The sequence below is a fragment of the Triplophysa rosa genome, linkage group LG8, assembly GCF_024868665.1.
Source record: "Triplophysa rosa linkage group LG8, Trosa_1v2, whole genome shotgun sequence".
NCBI lineage: Eukaryota > Metazoa > Chordata > Actinopteri > Cypriniformes > Nemacheilidae > Triplophysa > Triplophysa rosa.
In genome coordinates this window covers 18,605,417-18,629,723 of record NC_079897.1, presented here as the reverse complement: position 1 = coordinate 18,629,723, position 24,307 = coordinate 18,605,417, and the positions used below count along the sequence as shown (strand labels likewise).

Genomic DNA, 24,307 nt, shown 5'->3' with positions numbered 1-24,307 from the left:
CAGTCGTTTATGAGGTCGGTCAGTTGGAGAAGCTCATCCCTTACATCCACCGGCGCTTCTTTCTAGGCGGAGTGGTGCGGCATTTGGCAGAGCCGCGGAGGGAGACCAGACCACAAAAGGGGGCGGTGCGGCTTCTTAGTTTTGCCGGCTTTGTCGCAACTACCAAGAGCAGTGCATGAGACCGGCATCTCTGCGAAATGCACTGCCTTTTTTGTCAGATTTCATTTGGTCAATTAGTTTATCCGCATTCTTTAGAACGCTGTCAGATACGTTAACTTAATGTTGCGACGAATAACTTTTATATATTGACGTGAAAGTATACGCGCATTAGGTTTCTCAGGTTGTCGGCCGAGTAAAGCACTGAAAAACAAGTTGAAGTCTCAGTTTCTAATTGTTCGGCTTTATTAAGATCTTTTTTGATTACTGACATCCTATCTTCGTGAAAGGCTGTCTCTCCATCACTGTCATTGTACCTGAGGAGAACGGACTGACTGCGCAACCATGGGGGTAAGACCGGCATCTCTCTCACTCTTTTTATCTCCTTTTTACTGTCTCATTTACTCAAAAAAGTGCAAGAATATGTTTTAATGAAAAAAAAACTATATCCAAATGAATCCTACAAACTGCAGATTCATGTCCTGCATTATCAGACATAAAGTGACAGAATGACATTGACTTATACACAGCGTATGCGAAATTGATATACATCATCAGAGACTGCGACAAACAGATTATGACATTATAGAAACGTTGCCCACTACCTAATTATTAAAATGTGTTATTTGAGTGAATTGAACGACGTTTTCAAACTTTTGCTGTGGTCTAGACGATGTGCTTTTCAAAACACATAACGCGGTTATCTTCAATGAAAGCGTATATTGGTGCAGTGTGAATGATTATATCTGGACGTTCTCGTGCCAGTCTAATCGGGTTATGCTAGTCAGAGACTTTCTAAAGGGCATCACTGCGTCATACTGCCTTTGCGTCATGCGCGTGCGCATTCTTTTGTATAATTTACTAATTTTACTCTGCTTATTTATTCACACGTATTGTTTATATGGCTTTATAAAAAAATACAGTTATTTTGATGTGTTTTATTCGTTTTTCCTTTTCATGGCACGCAATGTGGGTATCGTTCCCCTCCTCCTACTTTAACCCCCATCCTCCCCTCTCTCACGCATCCTTCCGTATCTTCTCGTCACCGACCGCAACGCGCATATCCTGTTCTGTACAGTCAGTCCGCTGAAGGGATGAATTAACAAGAATGTGAATTCAATGCATGTTTGCGGAATTATTGCGTTTATAGAATTGTGTGGTATCGGGATATGTCCACACACTTGATCTCGATCCATCGCTGAAATCCATGCGTCATAATGCGGTTACTGGGAATCTGTGAACTCAAACGGGCTTATTTCCAACATCTGTGACAACTCTGCGCGGGTAATCACTGGCTTGGCATCGGAGCATGGCAGATCTCATAGATTCGTTTCTGAATGATGACCCGAAAGGTCGAATTTGCATTGACAGCAATTAGAATTCATGCAAGTACATCGTGTAACCGCGTCGAGGGTGAAACGAATGTCAGCGCATTTTCCCCGATCAGCATAATTCACCAATTTAGATTTATATTTTCACTTAGATTTTAATCAACATGTCCAACAACTACAAGAAGTTGTGAATAACGACGTGTCGTTGCGCATAGCGGTGCGCAGTAAAAGCCGGTTCGCAGCTGCTGTAGGCTACTAACCACTGACAGATGAACCGGCAGTTAAGATATTAACGGAAAAAATAAAAAAGTTTATTAGAACCACTCAATGTTGCAGAGCTCAATCACAGCAGCTCATGCTCCAAAACTGATGACTTAGCTAGTGTACCAACAGTGCAAGAAATTATTACGCGAACAGTTTTGTCAAGTCATGGATTAATCTTGTGTACTTGGGTTAACCTGGTTAAGAGAAACAACACTGGTTATCTTATTTTCTTACTTCGTTATGATGCTTGGATAATTTTGAGCTAACTGCTGCGTGATGTTCCGATAGCTGTCGCAGTGATGCACCACCACCATCCTCATCACAGCTGTTTCATTCCCCATAGGACGCTTCTGCGTCAGACACGAGGCGGAGCCACGCGAGTGGAAATTCCCTGTACCTGTCTGTGATAGGCAAATGCTGATGCCGAAAGCGAATAGATATTGACTAAACTTCATTGGGGTCATGTATAAATGTAGCTAAAATTCTTAACACCAGCAGAACGTGTTACAACATCCACAGCATCATCACAGCACTCTTATTACCAAATTAGAATGTAAATAAATAAATGCCTTAAGAAATAACGTAGAAGTTGTGTAACTGTGTAATAGTTCAGTTTGAAAGAAGAGAAAAGAACGGATGAAATTATAGTGTTACAGTCTTGGCATATAATCATTTCTATTGTGTGTAATGTTAATGAACTCACAATGCATACCTTTATATCATGCCAATATACATTACTGAACTGAGAGAAAACATCTGGTGGTGACATTACAGTATGTACCGCTTGATCTTTAGACACGTGACGATGCAGCAGTACTTGGGACAGGGTGCGTATGTGTGTGCATATGCTGTTGATTGAATGTGGGAGGAGAACAGGGGAAGGGGTGGGGTGGGGTGTGCTGCAGCAGGACTGTGTAGTCGGGAGGGGGTGGAAGGAAGAGACACAGATCCTGTTACGTAATTAGCCTGACTGAGCTTGTGTTTCCACAGTGTGAGTGGGCCAGGTTACCTGGGTACAGATGGTACGGGCACACAGTGACTAAAGAAAATGAGACAGGGGTGTCCATAATGTGGAACGAATGATTGTTAAATTGTGTGTGATTTAATCCGAGAACGGAGAATTTAGATTCCTGTTAAATTATTGTGCTTATTAGCATAGATTTTACACAATGTAAAGTAGTAGTGAATTGTGTTGTATTATGGTGAGTTCGTATTTCGGTGAACTTGTTTTCAAAGCATCACATACCATGCTGATATGACTTTTATCTAATTGGCTCTCAGTTTTTCATCTGAACTCCCCTTTACCATAAACCTTTCATACAGTCTCTGTTGTCGGGGGTTTGATTGGATCTTGTTCTGTTTCATTTTCACATTCTGTCCCAGGGATGTCTGTGCGTGGAGTGGACAAGGTCAGATTACCCTCTCCTGTGATATAGTGTAACTGCCCCCTCAGCTCTGTTGGTCCATTGGTGGGGAGATGGGTGGAGGGCCTGGTTCATGTTCCACGTCCTCACCACACTAATCATTTATTAATGTAATCCTTTGTTGGACGGTGAAGCGGAGAAAGAACAGTCCACAGGGAATTCTGTGACCCTGTCCAGAACAGCTTGGCTTTAACCGAAGCTGCAGTAAACAATGCTATTTTCCAAAGAACTGCATTGGCTGCCTTTAGAGGCAGTATTTAGGACATCATAGACTTTTCCCAATGTGCTCTTAAAGCAGAAAAACTAATTAAATGCACTATATTTTACACAATATTGGATGTTAGATAACACTTTAGTTTAAAGAAAAAAGAAGAAGCCACAGACAACTCTTGAAATGTCAAGTATCTTTGTTTCCTGCTGTGACTGTAGCATACGACAGTGATTTATTGTTGTAATCACAAGCACACACACGCATACAGATGCCCTACACCCTGGTAAAGCTGCTGGGCTCAGTGGATCAAGTTTGGACAGATGGCAGAATAGAATGATGAATGGAGAAAAACAAGAGGGGTATAGAGAGGTAACACTTTTTTTAGACAGATTATAGATAGTGAATTCCTCTTATTTTACAAAACGCAGACCATATCAAATATATATATATATATATATATATTTTCTTACTGTATCACTTTACAGTAAGGTTTTATTTGCTAACAATTAGTAAATGCATCAGCTAACATGAGCTGATAATGAACAATACTTCTACAGCATTTATTCAACTGAATTAATGTTAATTTCAACATTTACTAATAGACTAATTTCTTTCTTTCTTTCTTTCTTTCTTTCTTTCTTTCTTTCTTTCTTTCTTTCTTTCTTTCTTTCTTTCTTTCTTTCTTTCTTTCTTTCTTTCTTTTCTTCAAGTGTATGTGTGTCATGCTGTGCCCTGGGTTATTTAAGGATTCTTTGGTGCAGAAGTGGATTAAATAATCTCATTAAACCTGATTTATATTTAAGATTTCTATTTAAAGTAAACAGTATGTCTATATTAAACTGTTTGGGTATCACTTTATGTGCACACACAGTAAGTGCATTATGATTATATTCATTATGTTAAATAACTAATTTATTAAGTAATTACTAAATTTACTTAATTACTAAAGTATTTGATTATTGTCAGGTGTGACTGTTTTAAATATTTTATGTGTGTCTAGTGGGTCTGGCGCGCTTTTAAAACTGAAAATGAATATGGCTCTTTTGAGACTGAGATGATGCAGTTGGAGCTAATCCCAGTCTGCCGTAATCAGATTATTTAATCTGTATTTGCCTGGTCTACATCTCACGGCATAACAGATGGTACACCAAGGTCACATACACACACACACACACACGTCTGGTTTATTATCTCCATGGGGACAGTCCATAGGCGTAAGGATTTTATACTGTACAAACTGTATATTTTATCCCCTACCCCTAAACCTATAAAGATAATAGAAATCTTTTTGAATTTTCAGATTAAAAAAATATAATTCTGTACGATTTATAAGATTTTTTGCCCATGGGGACCTCAATTTTGGTCCGCACGGTGACACGAGTGAGTCCCCATGAGTTTGTGTCCATTCAGGTTTAGGTCCCCACCGGGATATAAAAACACACACACTTACTCAAATACTGGATGAAGTGTTGTCTGCTATTGAACAACAGCACAGTCCTCATGACTGACACTGTTAAGGTCAGTCTTCCCAGAGTTACACGTACAAATTCATCCTCATCACACACGATCCCACATCTCGCCTTCTAGCCTTTACAGGACCGTTTGACATGTCTTTAAAAAAATAATTTACACTGTCACACTAGTACTATACCCTCTGAGGGGGCAGTATTGATGTGTCTGCTGCAATACAGTTGTTTAAACTGCTGTATATACAGCTGCCGGGAGATATTCATCCGGACTAATTGCTGAAGAGACTGGACTGAGGAGACAAGATCTGGCAGGGATTCCCTCCGGTCCAGAATCTTCCGTTCAAGATATAAATGCCACCAATAACTAACGGCAAAACAAACTATCCCTAAGGTGTTTCTTCTAAAAGACTAAAATTGCTGAAGATTGTTTTACGTAGCAGACTGGGAGCAGCTGTAAATGCAGTCCCCGGTTCAGAGTTCAGGGGTTTTCAATGCTAGAGGGAAAGAGAGATGAGTACAGGAGAAAGAAACTTTATGATCTTACTGGCAGACAGGCTGTTTTATGCTCTGTGAGCTTTAATCTGGCCTGCTGATCTTATTGAAGCTGTAAGGGCGGCTCATGGCATTTAACCAAAATATTCATGACTCATCGTGCACTACACAGTTTTTAAAGTTAATGTCACCTGCAACTGACAGCTACACTTGGTGTTATTTACTCTAAAGAATGTATGGAGATCTGAACGTTTACACATACGCACATACGGAGTCCTTCAGTTACATGAGCATGAATAATTAGTGATAAGAGTTCAGGAGACAGACCTCTGTAGCCTGCGTGTGTTCCGAATCAGTCAGTAGAAATGTCCGTGTGCAGCGTGTAATTCCAGCCTGTTGTATCTGGTTGTCTAACAGAGCATATCAGAGTTTTTCTTCATGAGAAACACATCCGTATTGTTACCAAAAAGAGCACAATCACGTCAGAAACTGAAATCACAACTTTAATAGGTTTCTATTTAATAGAACAATAATTTAATTTTTTTTTAATTAATATTTATTAATATGAATAAATCATCTCTAGATTGAAAATGTATTCAAACATCGCTCTGTTTTGTTTGACCAGCAACATTAGCTTAACCGAATGAATTTCTGACAGTGGATCTCTCAACATAAGCTTTACTCAAAGTTAATATTCATCTGATAGCTCTCCAAATTTGCACCGGGCCTGTCTGAGAGAGCAAGAGAGAGCTCTTCTCCTATTTACGCCGCAGTGCAGGTATCTTTGCAGATGTATCTGAGGCAGTTGCTCACACACGCACACACGCACACACACACACACACACACACGCGCGCACACCTTTACATCTAAAGATAATACACACCTGCCATTAAAACATGAAGATTAAGTATAACAACAAACATTACTATATGTTATATGCCTCTCTGTACATTTTGTTCACCTCGCACTTCTCTCATCATCCTCTGTTTCTGTGTGTATTCAGCTGGTGCTGTAATATCATAGAGATGAAAGAGGGTTGCATGTTTGTAGTGTCTCCATGTGTGTGATATCAGTTTTATCATGAGCTTTTTAACTTACTGCCATTGAAATACACTGGGTATGTGTGTTTCTGAGGTGTTTCGGCTGTGAGATCAGTGAGACCTCACTTTCTATTCACTTAATTATTGAGGAGTGTCATCTGCCGCACACACACTCGTGCTTTTGTTACCGGACCTATTGGTGTGTGTCTTGTGTGGGCTGTTGTGAAGGTCATCATGTGTGCTTGCGTGACCTGTTAAAAGCTTTGTTCGCTTATAAAAACATTACTAAAACATTCATTTTAACAGTTTGGGAAAGGTTAATTCTGCTTTTGGACACATAATGAAAGAGAAGAGGTTGAGGTTGTTAGTTCCTCACATTCCACCTAACATATAAAAGGGTTTGGGGTGAACTTTTATGCACTTTAATGTTTGGGCAGGCATGGTGTGCGGCTGAGAGTTACCAGGCATTAAAGCAACACTTTGGAACATTTGCTCATGGGTTCCCCCATGTGGTTGATAAGCCTGTTACTTGTGTCGTAAATAATATTGCTGTATAAGCTTCCCCCGTGGGCAGTGCGATACACGTGAATTTATTGAATAAGCTGATGGAACAGAAACGATGGAAGGAATGCAGAAACATCGTTTGGAAACTCTTCCGCAGGCAGGGGATGGGCAGGGCAGTGTGCACCGACCCGAACACAGAACTCACAAAGTGTGGTTGTAGCCGCTCTGAGGCTGCTCAGGTAGCAGCGGGAGAAGAATTCGTCCAGTTAAGAGTTGTCCTACCACTGAAATCATTTTAGAGACATTATTTTAAGGTCGAAAAACTACAAAATGTTGCTTTAAATGCTGTCACTGAGATAAAGTTCACACACTGAGAAAGCAGCAGGACAATATCTAATTACCCCACAGCAAGTGGCAAATATTCCTTTCGTTCTCTCTCACTCTCTCTCGCAATCTCTATCTCTTTGGATATCTCTCTCAATCTGTCAGTCGTACCCTCCACCATGCCTTCTCTTTTTCCATCTGCCCCCTGTACTGTTACACTTCTTTATCCATCCTCTCTCACATTCTCATTCTTTTTTAATAGGTGTCACCTGGCCATGTGTGTGAGCGTCTACGTGCGTGCCCGTCTAGGCAGGCGTGTCGGTTGACCATAACAATGCAAATAAAACCCTCAGTCAAATATCATTTTGTGAGATGTACGTTGAATGTTGAGGCTCTATGGATGAGATCAGACATTGCAGCCTTGATGAGTAAAGGAGAAGACAAACGCCAGTGTCACTCACCAACGTAAATAACAAGCTTCAAATGACACATCACTGGTATCACTGATCTTCCTATTCTTTTCAATAGACTTTTACACCACTGTGGCTGTCACACTGTTAAATGCAGCTTTGCGAGGCTGACTGTGTGCCATAAACGAAACGCTATCGGTTGCTTTAAAAAGGGGCGGTGTCACTCGATATGTCTCGCGCGCTCTGCATTTTTCAATTGAAATTACATCAAATAATGCTGCGTGTCAAATAAGGCATTGCAGTGGGGCTTTAAAGGAACAGTTCACCCAAAAATGAAAATTTTGTCTTAATCACCCTCAAGTTACAAATCTGTATAAATTTCTTTGTTCTGATGAACACAGAGAAAGATATTTGGAAGAATGCTTTTAACCAAACAGTTCTTGGACCCCATTGACTACCATAGTAGGAAAAAAATGCTTTATACATTTTTTTGTTCTGTTGAACACAAAAGAAAAATATATATATTTTGAAGAATGTAGGAAAGCAAACTGTTCTGGGGCACATTTGACTTCCATTGTCATTTTTCCTACTATGGTAGTCAATGATGTCCCAGAACTGTTTGGTTACAAGCATTCTTCCAAATATCTTTCTCTGTGTTCATCAGAGGAGAACTCAAGGGTGAGTAAATGGTGACAGAATTTTTCTTTTTGAGTGAACTGTCCTTTTAATGGAAATCTTGTCATCTCTTAAGTCAACAGAGTCATTGGTGTTCTAGTGTTTAGTGAATCCATTTTTCTACTGCCTGATGTCCTGTTCACCGTATACTGATCAATGTCAATGGGAACAAAGGGAGTGGGTTTAAGGCCGAGCCAGGGTCTTACCTTGGTAATTTCCTGGAAGGGAATGTACTTTATGTATTGGCCGTGCTACAAAAATAGTTCTGTACTCCCTGAAGGGAACCATGTTGGCTCTCCTGGAAGCTCAGTATTGATCAGTCGATGTGGTCAGATGATACTCAGTTTCCTGCTTTAATGCTGACTGCTCTATTAAAACAGTGCCACAGAGTCTCAGGGGAGCCATCTTGGCTCTGCTGTATTAATGCGGCGCTGCAGTCGTCCTCACATCCAGCCAATAAGAACAAAAGATTTACCAAGGGAGCGAATAATGATACTACATTGAAAGTTAAAAGGTCAAACTCTGTCCATGACATATTAACTACCTCGACCTAGGAGAGAGAGTTTAATACAACAATTTGCACAATTGTATTCTAAGCTCAGTTATTTTAATTTTGGCCATATAAAATAATGAAGTGCATGTTAACCTAAAGCTTTCATCTTCTCACATGTTAAGTGATGATGAACCTCCTTAAATGACTACGAAATGTAATAAAAACGTGAGAAAATCAATTTAGTGTAGCCATGAGGTAAAATATAGCAGTACTTTCACATAAATTCATTTTAAATATTCATTCTTCATCTCCACCTCTAAATACATTTCTCTCAGGCTTTCTGAGAGCTTATTATAAAAAAAAATACTGCTGTAGAATATTGCACCTCTTCCGCCTCTGTATAAACGCACAGAACTCTTTGATCTCTGTCTTCATTCAGCTAAAGAAAAAAGTATAAAACATCAGATTTATGCTGTTATGGACCCTCTAAACTGTGTTTGTGTTGAAAAGATTTTCACTACGCGTCTCAGACATTTCATGTCACTGTGATCTAAAACAGACTCATATTCAGCCTAATTAGAGCTGTCTTTGATGAAAATGATGCGTTTTCTATATGCTCTGTTTGTCAGATAGTGATTTTGGGTCAATATATAACCTTTTTAAGGTGACCACAGTTAGTGAGAAAGATTGCTGTGTTTAGTCACCTTCCAGTATTATAAATCCACCAGACCGCTAATAATAAATGATTTATGAATTCAGTGTGAAGTCCACAGCTGACAGAACGGAAATGATTCTTTTCTCTGTCCGTTATGTTTTAGTATGGACGGTCAGATAGCTACCGTGTGGCCACCACACAGGATAAAGATGATAAAGGTTCTCCCAAGAAGAAGGGAACAAAGGATCTCGATGAACTGAAGAAAGAAGTTCCTCTGGTAAGACTCATTGACAGATTTGTGTTTACTGTCATGTTTTATTTGTCTTTTTTCATAAATGTGGCTTTTTTAACTCATTTTTCAGACAGAACACAAGATGTCAGTTGAGGAAGTATGCCGGAAGTTTCAGACAGACATTGTTCAGGTATTTATTATTTTGTGTCGAATTGCAGTTGTTGAACTGCACTACTTCTTAATGAACACTAGGGGGCAGCATACATCAGCAGTCTTCACTGGTACAGAGACTTTTTGTGTGGGTTACATAAAAAATATTTTGTAGGGTTTAATTCAGATAAATTAAGAGTCTTTCTCTCTCTCTCTCTCTCTCTCTCTCTCTCTCTCTCCCTGCAAAAAGGGTTTGACCAGTGCAAAGGCCAGAGACTTTTTGGCTAGAGATGGACCAAATGCTCTCACTCCACCTCCCACAACACCCGAGTGGGTTAAATTCTGTCGTCAGCTCTTCGGTGGTTTCTCCGTCTTGCTGTGGATCGGAGCCATTCTCTGCTTTCTAGCATATGCCATTCAGGCCGCTACTGAGGACGAGCCAGCTGGAGATAATGTGAGAACTTTTCTATTCCCATTTTTTTCTATTCTTTATCTACAGTATAAACCCGTACAGAAACATATATGCACAGATTTTTGTTTTGTTATTTATGTTTAAGCCATTTTCTTTGGGGAGACTTTGGCTCCTCTAATGTGAACAAATTTGAGAAGTCCACCTCCCACCTCATTCCTCCTCACACACATATATAATCTATAAACACACACACGCATGCACGCGCGCACACACACACACACACACACACACACACACACACACACACACACACACACACACACACACACACACACACACACACACACACACACATATTTACTCTATACGTATTTTCAGATTTGTTGGGAATCAAATGATAGTGGAGTTAAATGTCTTTTCTGGTCTTTTCTCAGTTGTATCTGGGTATCGTGCTGTCTGCTGTGGTCATCATCACCGGCTGCTTTTCCTACTTCCAAGAGGCAAAAAGCTCCAAGATCATGGAGTCCTTTAAGAACATGGTGCCTCAGGTACACATCTCTCCATGCAAATTAAAACATGCATAAACTCGACAAAAACCAGCAGGAATGTGAGTGGATATAACATTCTTTCTGTCAACAGCAAGCGTTAGTGATCCGTGAAGGAGAGAAGATGCAGATCAATGCTGAAGAGGTGGTAGCAGGCGATCTGGTAGAAGTCAAAGGTGGAGACCGAATCCCAGCTGATCTCAGAATCATCTCGGCTCATGGCTGCAAGGTACCTCAACTGTTCATAATGACGAGATATCACTACCAAGCAGACACTTTTTATGGTGGTACCCAGTAGTCATGCATATTTGTGTTTCTGACATCATACACAGGTGGATAACTCCTCCCTCACTGGTGAATCAGAACCTCAGACCAGATCACCTGACTGTACCCATGACAACCCTTTGGAAACTCGCAACATCGCTTTCTTCTCAACTAACTGTGTGGAAGGTGTGGGATTTACATGTAGTATAGTCAAATTTAGTTTTAAATAATCCTAATAAATATTTATCAAAAATCTTCTGCCAGACAACACATTTTAGTTTCAACATATTTAGCAATTTTTGGTTAGACACATTAACTACTTTTTTAAAGGGTAGCTTGAAAAGCCTTTGTCTCTCTGTTTAAAACATAAAACTGCAATTTACAAACTTTTCTTAATGTGGGTTCAACTAACATTTTCTATAAAATTGTACTCGGGTCAACGTTAATACGTTAATTAATTAATTAAATCATTACTATAAGCTTACTATTGCGAATTGGGGTGAGATAAGAGACAGTTTTAAAGACAATTGTTTTACTTGATCTATATTGATTTTCATTTATTTTAAACTAAAAGGTTAAAAAAGTTACGGATTACAGCTTTAGCTACTTCTGAGTCATTTTAAAGTAGCTTCATCAACACTGGTCCTGAGCGTTTCTGTGTGTCTGTCAGGTACCGCTCGTGGCATTGTGGTCTGCACCGGCGATCGCACCGTGATGGGGCGCATCGCCACACTCACCTCAGGACTCGAGTCGGGGAAAACCCCCATCGCCAAGGAGATCGAGCACTTTATTCACATCATCACAGGTGTGGCCGTCTTCCTGGGAATCAGTTTCTTCATTCTGTCTGTCATCCTTGGATACACCTGGCTGGAGGCTGTCATTTTCCTCATCGGAATCATCGTCGCTAATGTGCCCGAGGGTCTGCTGGCAACTGTCACCGTGAGCCTCATATATTATACTCATATATTTATTTAAACATCTAAATCTAATTCAAGAGTTTACAGTGCTACCATATCATCATTCAGCAAATTTTGTCTTTTTTTCATTCCATTTAATATTTCCTTGTTGGTCTGTGTCTCAGGTGTGTCTCACTCTGACAGCCAAGCGGATGGCTAAGAAGAACTGTCTGGTAAAGAATCTCGAAGCTGTGGAGACTCTGGGTTCCACCTCAACTATCTGCTCTGACAAGACTGGAACTCTAACCCAGAATCGAATGACTGTGGCACACATGTGGTTCGACAACCAGATCCACGAAGCCGACACCACTGAAGATCAATCCGGTTTGCTATTTTTTTCCTTCCGTAATGCTTTGCAGATCTACTCTTGCAATTTGACACACTGTTTTTTTTTACAATGTCTGCTTTGGTCTTGTTCTTTAGGTGCATCATTTGATAAGAGCTCTGTGACATGGGTGTCTCTGGCCCGTGTGGCGGCGCTGTGTAACCGAGCGGTGTTTAAAGGAGGACAGGAATCTCTGCCTATCCTGAAGAAGGACGTGGCGGGTGATGCATCTGAATCTGCCCTGCTCAAGTGTATCGAACTGTCCTGTGGCTCTGTCAAGATGATGAGAGAGAAGAACAAGAAAGTCGCTGAAATTCCATTCAACTCTACCAACAAATACCAGGTTTGTCATCAACTGCTAGAATTTAAAAATGCAACTAGCATTTAATGGATAGCTCCATTTTAAAGCCATGGGCTGGGTTTCCCGAAACCTTCTTGGCACTACGTCATTCTTAAGTTATACCTTTAGAGTGGTAGCGATATATTCTTAAGAACGACGTAGTGATACGAAGGTTTCAGGAAACCCAGCCATGGTCATTTGTAAAGACGCATATCAGCACATCATGCGCATGTCATTACCTGCCGCCCACTGCATGCTATCCAAATATGTAACAGTAATTAAATAAATTAAGTATTAAAAAGGACATTTCCAAATGATTCCTCTAAAGTTGAATCCTCAAGTGATTAAAACAGTGTCTTGTTTACAATAGTTTTTTATTCGTTACTCAAGGGGGCCCTCTGGTGGTGCAGAGGCCCTACGCAACCTGCGTAGTCTGCGTATAGTATGGATCGGCTCTGTCTAATCCCTCTTTATATTCCAGCTCTCCGTCCATGAGACAGAGGACCCCAATGATAACCGTTACCTGCTGGTGATGAAGGGGGCGCCAGAGCGCATCCTCGATTGCTGTTCTACCATCATGCTACAGGGGAAAGAGCAGCCCATGGATGAGGAGATGAAGGAGGCCTTTCAGAATGCCTACCTGGAGCTTGGAGGACTTGGAGAGCGAGTATTGGGTGAGTATATTATATATCATATAATGTATTGTACAAATATATGAAATGTATATGCACGGTTGCAGTAAGATGAACTTGTCTCCTTTCTTCAGGGTTCTGTCATTTCTTAATGCCCGAGGATCAGTTCCCAAAAGGCTTTGCCTTTGACACAGAAGATGTGAACTTCCAGACAGACAACTTGTGTTTCGTGGGGCTGATGTCATTGATTGACCCGCCCCGTGCTGCCGTGCCCGACGCTGTGGGAAAGTGCCGGTCTGCTGGAATCAAGGTCATCATGGTGACAGGAGATCACCCCATCACGGCTAAGGCCATCGCCAAGGGTGTGGGCATCATCTCGGAGGGTAACGAGACTGTGGAGGACATTGCTGCCCGCCTCAACATCCCCGTCAGTCAGGTCAATCCCAGGTAAGACCACCGGCCGGACTGATACTACACATTGAAGAGCCAAATAAAATGCAAACAGATATGCATTTGACATGAAATTCAAATATAAATGTTTTTCTTCTAATATGTGACCCTGGACAACAAACCAGTCTTATGGGTCAATTTTTCGAAATTGAGATTTATACATCATCTGTATGGATTGTTAGGATAGGACAATATTTGGCCAAGATACCACTATTTAAAAAACTGGGATCAGAGGGTGCAAAAAAAATCAAAATATTGAGAACATTTAAAGTTGTTAATCGGTTTAAAGTTTTGTAGCACAGGCCAAAAAGTTGTATCACAAGTATAAAACGCCTGTTGTCATCATTAAAAAATATGCGAGTGCAGCTCATCACATGAATAGGCAAGTAACTGACAAATGACATTATTAAAGTGTATTTGAGTTTAATCCTACTATTGTCCTCCTGTGGGGAGTTACTTGACAATACTACAGTCTTTATTACAGTTTATCAATTTACTACAAGGGTACTACAATTTTCTCTAGCAAATACTATAGTACACTACAGTATTTTTTTCTTCGGAGTGTTCAGGTTAACAGGACTTTTTTGACGGGTCGTTATTGATTAATATTACACGCAAACAAGTACAATAAGAAATGCACTTCACACAAACAAGCTGCTCTGTCTAATGCCCCTGTCAAACTGTATCACACGCTAATTTATTCTTAGCACAGACCGATTTTTTTCGTAGCACGTGCAACATATATGTCCCTGCCCAAAGAGCAGGCAGCAGCGAGTGATGTTTGTATGCGTGTTTTCTGGCATTTTTGTTAGCGATTGTGATGACAGTCCCCTGAAGGCAAGTTTAAAAGAACCCAAATGCAGTGTTTATCAACTCAAAATATGAGCAAAAATACAAAGTGAGCAAAATACCTGACATCAAATACATGAACTAAACAAAACATAAGCTTACCGACAGCGGTTACATGAACAAAAACAAAGCTAGACAAAGGACAATGGTAACATGAGAGCTACTTATACAAACAAGACTAATTACAAACAAGGAACACCTGTGAACAATCAGGGCAGGGAAACACAAGAGACTACAATGACCAAGAAACAGAACTACAAAAACAACTTCAAAATAAAAGACATGACAAAAACACACAAAACTGAAGAGCAGTGCACACCCCAGACACACCACAAAGCTGCAGCCACAACCGACAGAGCTGACTCCGGTGACAGGACTTCAGGAACAGATGCCTCCAGGACCACCGGACTTCGAACCACCGGTGTGGCGGCCATCTTGCGAGCAGGCTCTGGAGTGGCGGCCATCTCGCGAGCAGGCTCTGGACTGGCTGCCATCTCTCGAGCAGGCGCTGGACTGGCGACCATCTCTCGAGCAGGCTCTGGACTGGCGGTCATCTCACAAGCAGGCTCTGGACTGGTGGCCATCTCGCGAGCAGGCTCTGGACTGGCGGCCATCTCGCGAGCAGGCTCTGGACTGGCTGCCATCTCTCGAGCAGGCGCTGGACTGGCGACCATCTCTCGAGCAGGCTCTGGACTGGTGGTCATCTCACAAGCAGGCTCTGGACTGGTGGCCATCTCGCGAGCAGGCTCTGGACTGGCGGCCATCTCGCGAGCAGGCTCTGGACTGGCGGCCATCTTGAATGTGGAGAAGGCTCTGGACTGGTGGCCATCTTGAATGTGGAGCAGGCTCTGGACTGGTGGCCATCTTGAATGTGGAGCATGCAGGCTGCTGTGCTGGGTCTGCCTCCTTGGCCAATGGAGCCTGAGGCCAACTGCCCCCTCCCAAAAAATGTTTAGGGGCAGCCTCCACCTCGAAGGGGGAGCCACAAGATAAAAGTGCATAGTAAATATATTCCATCAGAGAGAATTGAATTTTCCCCCCAGGCAAAGATGAACGTATGGGCTCATTGAGACCCACGCAAAAAATGTCCTTGAGCGCCACTTCATTAAAATCCACTTGGTGACAGAGTCCACAAAAGTCTGACACATAATCCTCTATGCATCAATCTCCTTGACTAAGGCCTAACAAACTAACTGCTGGGTTCATGTTTAGGTCTAGCTGTCTGTAATGACAGTCCACTGAAGGCAAGTTTAAAAGAACCCAAATGCAGTGTTTATTTACTCAAAATATGAAGTGAGCAAAATACATGACCTGACATCAAAAATATGAACTAAACAAAACATAAGCTTAACGAACAACAACAATGCTAGACAAAGGACAATGGTTACATGAGGGCCACTTATACAAACAAGGAACACCTGTGAACAATCAGGGCAGGGAAACTACAAGAGACTACAATGACCAAGAAACAGAACTACAAAAACAACTTCAAAACAAGAGCTGCAAGCAGCACCACCGGGGCCAAGCCCACACTTTGCCCAGCGTACCCACCACACCCAGCCCACACTTCCCTCACATGCCCAGACACAGCCCACACTTCCCCCAGTGTACCCACACTTCCGCCAGTGTACCCACAGCATGCCCACACTTCCCCAGTATGCCCACAGAATGCCCACATACAGCCCACACTTCTCCCAGTATGCCCACACTTCTCCCAGTGTACCCACATCATGCCCACACCCATCCCACACTTCCCCCTGTATGCCCACACTTCCCCCAGTGTACCCACACTTCTCCCAGTATGCCCACACTTCCCCCAGCTTACCCACAGCATGCCCACACAGGTCGAGAAGAATAGGTGACAACAAAGTAAAACTGCACAATTTACATAAAATTATGGAATACGGCCACAGCATGCAAAGACTCCACGCCTGTGATCCCACAACCGGGCTGCTGAGCAAAGCTGATAGAGGTTTAAGTAGCGATATGTAACATTAACCAAAGTTTCAGCTATGAGAGCGCACAGCCACAAGAACAATATGTACACGAAACACTGATATGTTTAAACAACAGCTCAGAACGTGATCACAATGTACACTTCATATATACAAGCACCACGCGAGTCACTTGGGATTCAAACCCGCAACCTTGCAGTCCCGAGGCGTGTGTTTTATTTGATGAGCCACTCAGTTGACGTAAAGTACTCTGCCTGCCATCCCTGACGCGGCTGAAATGAGACAGTAGAGCAAAAGTAGCAGAAATTCAGTGTACAGGAGGAACAGATGTCAGAAGTGACAATGAAAGAATGTCATTTTGTATTTACCTTGTTTCTGTTTGTATATATTTACATGTATTATAAACCACTTTAAGTTGCACTACATACATTGCACTTTATTTTATTTTATTTCAGTACTAAATTGACATTACATTTCGTTTGTTTACTTACTTGCACTATTTGTGCACATACTTGCAAATTTAAATGTATAAATGCGCACCACGAAGTTCGAACCAGCAATCTCTTGCACCCGAGACTTGCAATTTATCAGGTGTGCCACTCAGTTGGCATGCTTGACCCAGCAGCGTTCAAGGGTAATAAAAAATATATAAAAGAGTAATATCTCATGAACGCTAGGTGGCGCTGTCTTGAAAACTAAAGGATACGTTTGGGATTGTAATTTGGTGACGTGTGTCAAATTTGGTGCCTATATGTCATACTGTTCAAAAGATATCACTTTTGATGACAAATTTCAACATGTCGGGACAGGCCGATCATTCAATCGTGACAGAATCATAATCGTACGATCTGGCATGACACAAGGAATCCGTAGACACTGAGATCTCGGTTTTCTGACAAACATTTCAAATGTTACGAGCAAAATTAGCCATTTTTCAATTCTCGCGACCCATAGGTGGCTCTGTTCCCCATTTTGGCAAGGACCCCCAGTCTGAGGTGTCGATGAAGAGTACCAAGTTTCTTACCGATAGATCGATAAATGTTTGAGATACGGCCTAAGATCCATTTTTGGGTCAACTTTGAAAAGTTTGCGGCGTCGTAACTTTTGAGCAACAGCGAAAATCTCCATTCCGGAGCATCTCTTGTATGCGGCTCAGTCCAAAGATTGTTTCAGCCGATTTTCGTGACAATCAGTCACAATTTCTAGGACTAGAAGCGAAAAAACGCAATAATGTACTTTTCAAGATGGCCTCTACTGTAATGGGCGGATTCTTAGTGTAACGTATGGAATGCGATAAGCGTGACGAGTGCATGACGTGTGCCGAGTAGAATTTTTGTACATGGGTTCAAAAGTTACAGCCGTTTGAAAAGTGCATTTTTGAACTGCTGGTAGCGCTATAGAGTGAGTGCTAGAGACCCCATACTTGGTCACATGACTAATGAGTACCACCTCTACGAATGTGCCAATTTTCACCATTTTCCTACTTACGGTTCATAGGGCTACCATAGACTACCATTGGTTAAGAATAATAATAATACTCACAAGAACAATAGAGACATGACAAAAACACACAAAACCCTTACAGCGATTTTGCTGCATCCACTCACAAAATTTTTTTTAGATATTACGGTAGGAAATTTACAAAATATCTTCATGGAACATGATCTTTACTTAATATCGACAATTTTGACACAAATATTCCCATGCTACTGGTCTTGTGCGGTCCAGGGTCACATATCATACGAATGTTTTCATTACAAATCATATATCAACATAACACGTGGGGTAAAGAGTTTTTACAGTATGTCTTCCATTTGCTTTAATGACCCCATGCACTTAAAAAGGCATAGATATGTGTATAGAACATGCATATTTTGAGATGTAATAGAAGAATTTGATTAGCTGTTTAAATATTTCACGACATAAAATGTCTTTGTTTTAAATGCTTTTAAACACTCAAAGCATATTTATTTCTGGGATTAAATCAGATTGTATTGTTCATTTTTGTGTGTTGTAGGGATGCAAAAGCATGTGTGATTCATGGCACAGATCTGAAGGACTATTCTCAGGAGCAGATAGATGACGTTCTGAGAAACCACACGGAGATTGTGTTTGCTAGGACCTCTCCACAGCAGAAACTCATCATTGTCGAGGGCTGCCAGCGACAGGTACACCCACCCCGGCATATTAAGAGTCAAGATGCTTTATATTTATATCATTCCTAATCCTATGTTTCTATGTCTTCTCCTTTCTCTGTGTTTTGTTGTCTTTCAGGGGGCGATCGTGGCTGTAACAGGTGACGGTGTGAATGACTCTCCCGCCCTGAAGAAGGCTGATATCGGTGTTGCCATGGGCATCTCTGGCTCTGATGTGTCCAAACAGGCTGCTGACATGATTCTGCTGGACGATAACTTTGCCTCCATTGTCACCGGAGTGGAAGAGGGTAAGACCTCAGAGGAGGACAGAACCTAGCTGCGTTCCATTTGATAGGGTTCCTACGCAGTGTTCACTGCTCCCTACTCCCTGAGCATGGAATATCCGTTGAAGTGGACTTTGCTGACAAAAAAAACACTTAATTGGAATGCCCTGCAAGGCAAACGTAAACTCGTCCGTAGTTTTTCTGACTCATGACGCAGCGCAATGGCAGTTGGGGGATTTTTCCCTTTCCACTTCCAGCGAAGTGATGTATCGATGTTCCCTTATTCCCTACGCCGTTCGCAGTGCCCTTCAAACTGAAACTGTATGCTCCCTTCGGATTGGAATCTCATTAAAATTGGCGAACACCCTGTGATGTCCACTTCGCAGTCCACTTACGGTCAAATGGAACGCACCTCCTGTGTTTTAGCTAAAACACCTTACAGCAGGGACCTCCAAGCCGTCCTGCAGACTGCCTGTTTGTATTTAACAAGCAACCCTGAACCCCTTGATTAGCTGCTTTAGCTGTGTTTGATTAGGGTTGGAGCTGTAATCTTCAGGACGGTAGCTCACCAGGAGCAGAATTGGAGAACTCTGCCTTACAGGAAATGTAAATGCATTTGTCTTCTTGCAGGTCGACTGATCTTTGACAATCTGAAGAAGTCCATTGCGTACACCTTGACCAGCAACATCCCTGAGATCACCCCCTTCCTGTTTTTCATCATAGTCAATATCCCTCTGCCCCTGGGCACCATCACCATCCTCTGTATCGACCTGGGCACTGACATGGTGATATATAGCAGTTAGAACTACGGAATGCACACTCAACGATGCTTTTTACACACAAACACTCAAGATAATTTGAGATAAACACACTCTTGCTTACATCAAGCTCCGTACAAACTCATCTGTAAACACAGACATTTTTACAATATTTTTGTCTCTACCTCCGCAGGTCCCCGCCATCTCCCTGGCCTACGAGGCTGCTGAGAGTGACATCATGAAAAGGCAGCCAAGGAACCCTCTGAGAGACAAACTTGTGAATGAGCGTCTTATAAGCATCGCTTACGGACAGATTGGTTAGTTGAAATGCTGAGAATAATAGATTGTGTTTATAAAACAGCTTAGTTCTGTTAATGTTGAAAAACGTATGTGTGTGGGTGTGTTTGTGTGTAGGTATGATCCAGGCTCTGGGTGGTTTCTTCGCCTACTTTGTGATTCTGGCCGAGAACGGCTTCCTGCCCTCTCTGCTTGTGGGCATCAGACTCAACTGGGATGACCGCTCCAATAATGACCTGGAGGACAGTTATGGACAGCAGTGGGTGGGTACCAGGTCCTCTCATGCATGCGTGCTGTGCATGCGTGTCTAGATGTTCAGACGCGGTAGATCTCTATAAAAAAACATTCCATCTGTAGTGAGAAGCATGTTGTAAACGTGTTTGCGTGTCCGTGCCCCACAGACATACGAGCAGAGGAAGATTGTTGAGTTCACATGTCACACAGCGTTCTTTGTCAGTATTGTGGTTGTACAATGGGCTGATGTCATCATCTGCAAGACCAGACGCAACTCAGTGTTCCAGCAGGGCATGAAGTGAGTTCAGGAAACGTGTGTGTGTGTGTGTGTTCATGTATGTGTTTGGACATGTGACAACGTTGAAGTAAGAGGCATTTTTAATGTAATTGTGTGTGTCCTCCGCAGGAATAAGATCCTAATATTTGGGCTGTTTGAAGAAACAGCTCTCGCTGCGTTCCTCTCATACTGCCCAGGCATGGATGTGGCCCTTCGAATGTACCCACTTAAGTGAGTTTACCACACATACTGTACATATGAACAAATGTGTAAAAATACATCACGTGCTAGGGATCTTTTCTACTCAAAAACACAAATGCATGCTGTTTGTACCAGCTATTGTAGTTTTTTCTTTGTTTGTTTTATTAATATGTTGAATTAGCTTTTGTTTTTATATTTTAGCTTTCATGTAAATTTCAAGTTTTTGTCATTTCATTATTTATTTTTATGTTGCTGTAAGTTTTTTTGTACTTCAGTTATAGTTTTAATTTCTATTTAGTTCCAGTTAATAATTGAAGAGTTCATTTGCAAAAACAGATAACTCAGTTTTTTTATTGTGCATTCCAAGTAATATCAATCAAACAGCAGTTGGGTAAAAGTAATAATAATTAACAGCTAACTAACAAAATAAAACACAATAAAAACATGAAAACACATAAAAAACATGATACAAAACGATCTGTTTTTGCAAATAAACTCTTTTTTAGTTTTAGTCTTTACCATTTATCAATTATTGCTAAGGCAACATTTCTAATGTTTTCTAATATTTCCTAACTGTGAAATTAATGATCTTATTTATAGTGACTGCAGAATGTGTTCAGTGTGTTTATTTTTTATAGTTTTCAGTGTATGCAGTGTTTATCAGTTTATTTTCGTTTGTGCTGTATTCGGCATATTTTTAAATAAAATCTTTGTTAGATCAAATACTTGCACCCCTATTAAGAGTGTTTGCACACCTAGTTCGTTTGAGCCTTCCAATCGCTCTTGCAGCAGCGTGTATGTGAACAATCCAAGTGATCTCAGACCCCCCTAAAAGGCCCCAAAAGCGAACCGTACTCAGACCTTCTCTGGATATTATATTTTCTGTTAATTTCAATAATAGTGATGTTAAAATATATATTTTGTACTTGGCATATCTGACTCTGAGTTACGACTACTTTTTTGGGAAGATCACCCACTAGTTTTAGTTTTAACATTATTTTGCTGCATTCATTAATTTGACCTACTACTGAACATCACATTATCAACACAATCTTGATTAATATCAACATTTACTAACCCATTCTTTTAATATTATTAAATTGTAAAATTAACTTATATGAACTAACAAGTTGTGCAGTTTTTCTGTAATTAACAAATCAATATATTAATGCTGTTAATTCATGATACTTAATACTAATAACCAATGGTAATTATTAAAGATTTACTGAAAAGTCTTGAACACCAAAATCCACTGCTGCACACAAAACTGGTGTCCTTATGAAGTTATGGTGTGAACAAAAAAGGTCGGAGATCACTTTAGTGCTCAAGAGGACCCAAAAAAGAACTGGGCTCTCTTTTGAGTCCACTATACTGTGAACACCAAAAGGACTGAGGTCATTTTCGGCTAGTTCCCTTTCTGGTTCACTTTAAGTGAACTGCTTTTTTGTGAAAAGCTATATGTGAAAACACTCTTAAAAAACAAATACCATAAACACTCCAGCGACTGACATAGTCTTATCTAATACTCATATGATACAGTATATGATCACTGTAAAGGTGTACATATTATTCATTATGTGAAATAATTGAATTGATCTGTTCATTTCTTCAGGCCAACCTGGTGGTTCTGTGCATTTCCATACAGCTTCTTAATCTTTGTGTACGATGAGGTTCGAAAGCTGCTGTTACGCCGGAACCCCGGAGGTGCGTTTCTCCTCCCTGTTCCCACAAACATGCAAGATACATTATATTGTCACTGTCCTTCCAAAACCTCCTAACTCCGTATTTTGTGATTTGTAATCATTATTATTACTCACCTTTTATGTTTGTCACTGGGTTTTGCCATTAAAAAGAATTAAAAAGTGTTTGTCAATTTTGACAACACCGTTTTTAATCATTAAATTAAAAAAAATAATAAAAATTTCAGAAAAACAGCCAAATTAGACATAAGAGCTTTCAGAAGGACAGCAGAGATATATTAACATAAAATTAGTATGATAATATTGGACAGATGCATATGTACATCGTTATATTCAAAAGTACAACTTCAGTACTGTGACAACATAGCACGGTAATTGGTAACATTGGTTGGTCAACTAGCTTCACTAGGAAGATGTTCTTGGTTGTGTAAAACCTAAAATGATCCATCACCATGATCTTTTTTCAAGAAAAAAACTCTCTTTTTCTTGCAGGTTGGGTGGAGAAGGAAACATACTATTGATCAACAAATTATATTCTCAACTCACATTCCTTCATCTTCCATTTTGTTCTACTTCTCAACTTCTCTCTTGACCAAGGCTCACAACCATTCCCCCCATCAAAGAGACAAAACCAATAGCACGTCTACCCCAACGAAGAAACCATGAAGCACCTTTCAGACTCTCGACTGTCATGCCCCCATTGCCTATAATACTCTTTGCATGTATTTTCACATGGCTGTGTACATAAAGTATTCTATATATCTCAAATTGGCAGCTGCATAATCATTATGTAGATTCGAAAGGAGCTTTTGACGCAAAAAAGAAAGTATGTACGCTCTCCTATTAAAATGGCCGTCCCTCCACCAGTCCCTTCACATCCTCCTCTACACCATCTGTCCTACAGTCACACACGGATACACAGATCACACAAACCTGTTGTTGGATCCTAACCCACACACCGGTAGACTCTCTGTTTTACTTTTTTAAAGTTACATTTATTTTTTGTTAAGAATTTTGCATGCGAGGTCATATTATGTTCTTTGTTCAGTAAAGAATATAATGGGACGGCTCAGTGGCTTTGAATAGTTTTTTATTTCCCATTAAAGTTTGATGGGAGCAGTTTGATTCTGTTTCTCACATTCACATCATTTCCTTCTTTCTCTTTATCTCTCGTCGTCATTAATTCTGTCTGTCATTGTTGGTGTGCTTGTTACAATAATCCAAAAATATTTCAATTACACTCTCAAATTCTGTGTGTTTTAGGAAAAAATGTAAACATTACCACCTCTGAATTAAACAAATAAAGACGTATAATGGAAAACAGAAACACTAAAAACAGCATAAAATGATTCTCTTTGTATGTGCTCGCATGAATGGAACCAGGTCAGTTTCATATTAAGTGTTGCACAGAAAACCAGCATGATATTGAACGGCGTCTCTGTAACAAAATCTACTGCCATCACAAAACTAAACGCATCAGGTTTTGTTTCCTTGCTTTGGTCACATTTTCACATATCTGGCACAGGTACAGATTTCAACTGATATCTCTCATATCAAAATCAAAAGATTCATCATCTAAGTCTCAAGGTTTTGTTGACTAACCAATTGAGCCTGGTGTGTGAGGGCTCCACAGCTGGTTTATATGAAGATGCAATGAGTTTGACAGTATCAGGTCTTGTGTTCTGAATGTGTGCGCGTGCGGTGAGGGATGGTACGCTGTTGCAGTCACTCATTGACTGTTCATCTGACTGATGTGTGGATGTTGAGACACAGAAATAAAATACGTTTGATAGAACAGTGTGTCTGAAAGAGGTCAACTCCAATAAAACATCTAGTACATTTAATACTACAAAACTATGTCT

The 24,307-nt window shown here is 40.8% G+C and overlaps 1 protein-coding gene across 1 annotated transcript; it reads left to right on the top strand.

Annotated features, from left to right (window-relative positions):
* Window positions 1-47: 47 nt before the first annotated feature.
* Window positions 48-24,299, top strand: atp1a3b (ATPase Na+/K+ transporting subunit alpha 3b). Its single transcript, XM_057340825.1, has 21 exons — window positions 48-507; window positions 9,613-9,726; window positions 9,812-9,871; window positions 10,082-10,285; window positions 10,678-10,791; window positions 10,883-11,017; window positions 11,121-11,238; window positions 11,723-11,991; window positions 12,134-12,332; window positions 12,432-12,676; window positions 13,155-13,347; window positions 13,440-13,752; window positions 18,577-18,727; window positions 18,834-19,002; window positions 19,609-19,763; window positions 19,930-20,053; window positions 20,151-20,296; window positions 20,435-20,565; window positions 20,674-20,775; window positions 22,358-22,449; window positions 22,938-24,299. The coding sequence occupies exons 1-21, from the start codon at window positions 502-504 to the stop codon at window positions 22,964-22,966; spliced, it is 3,069 nt and encodes a 1,022-aa protein (XP_057196808.1). The 5' UTR covers window positions 48-501; the 3' UTR covers window positions 22,967-24,299.
* Window positions 24,300-24,307: the final 8 nt, after the last annotated feature.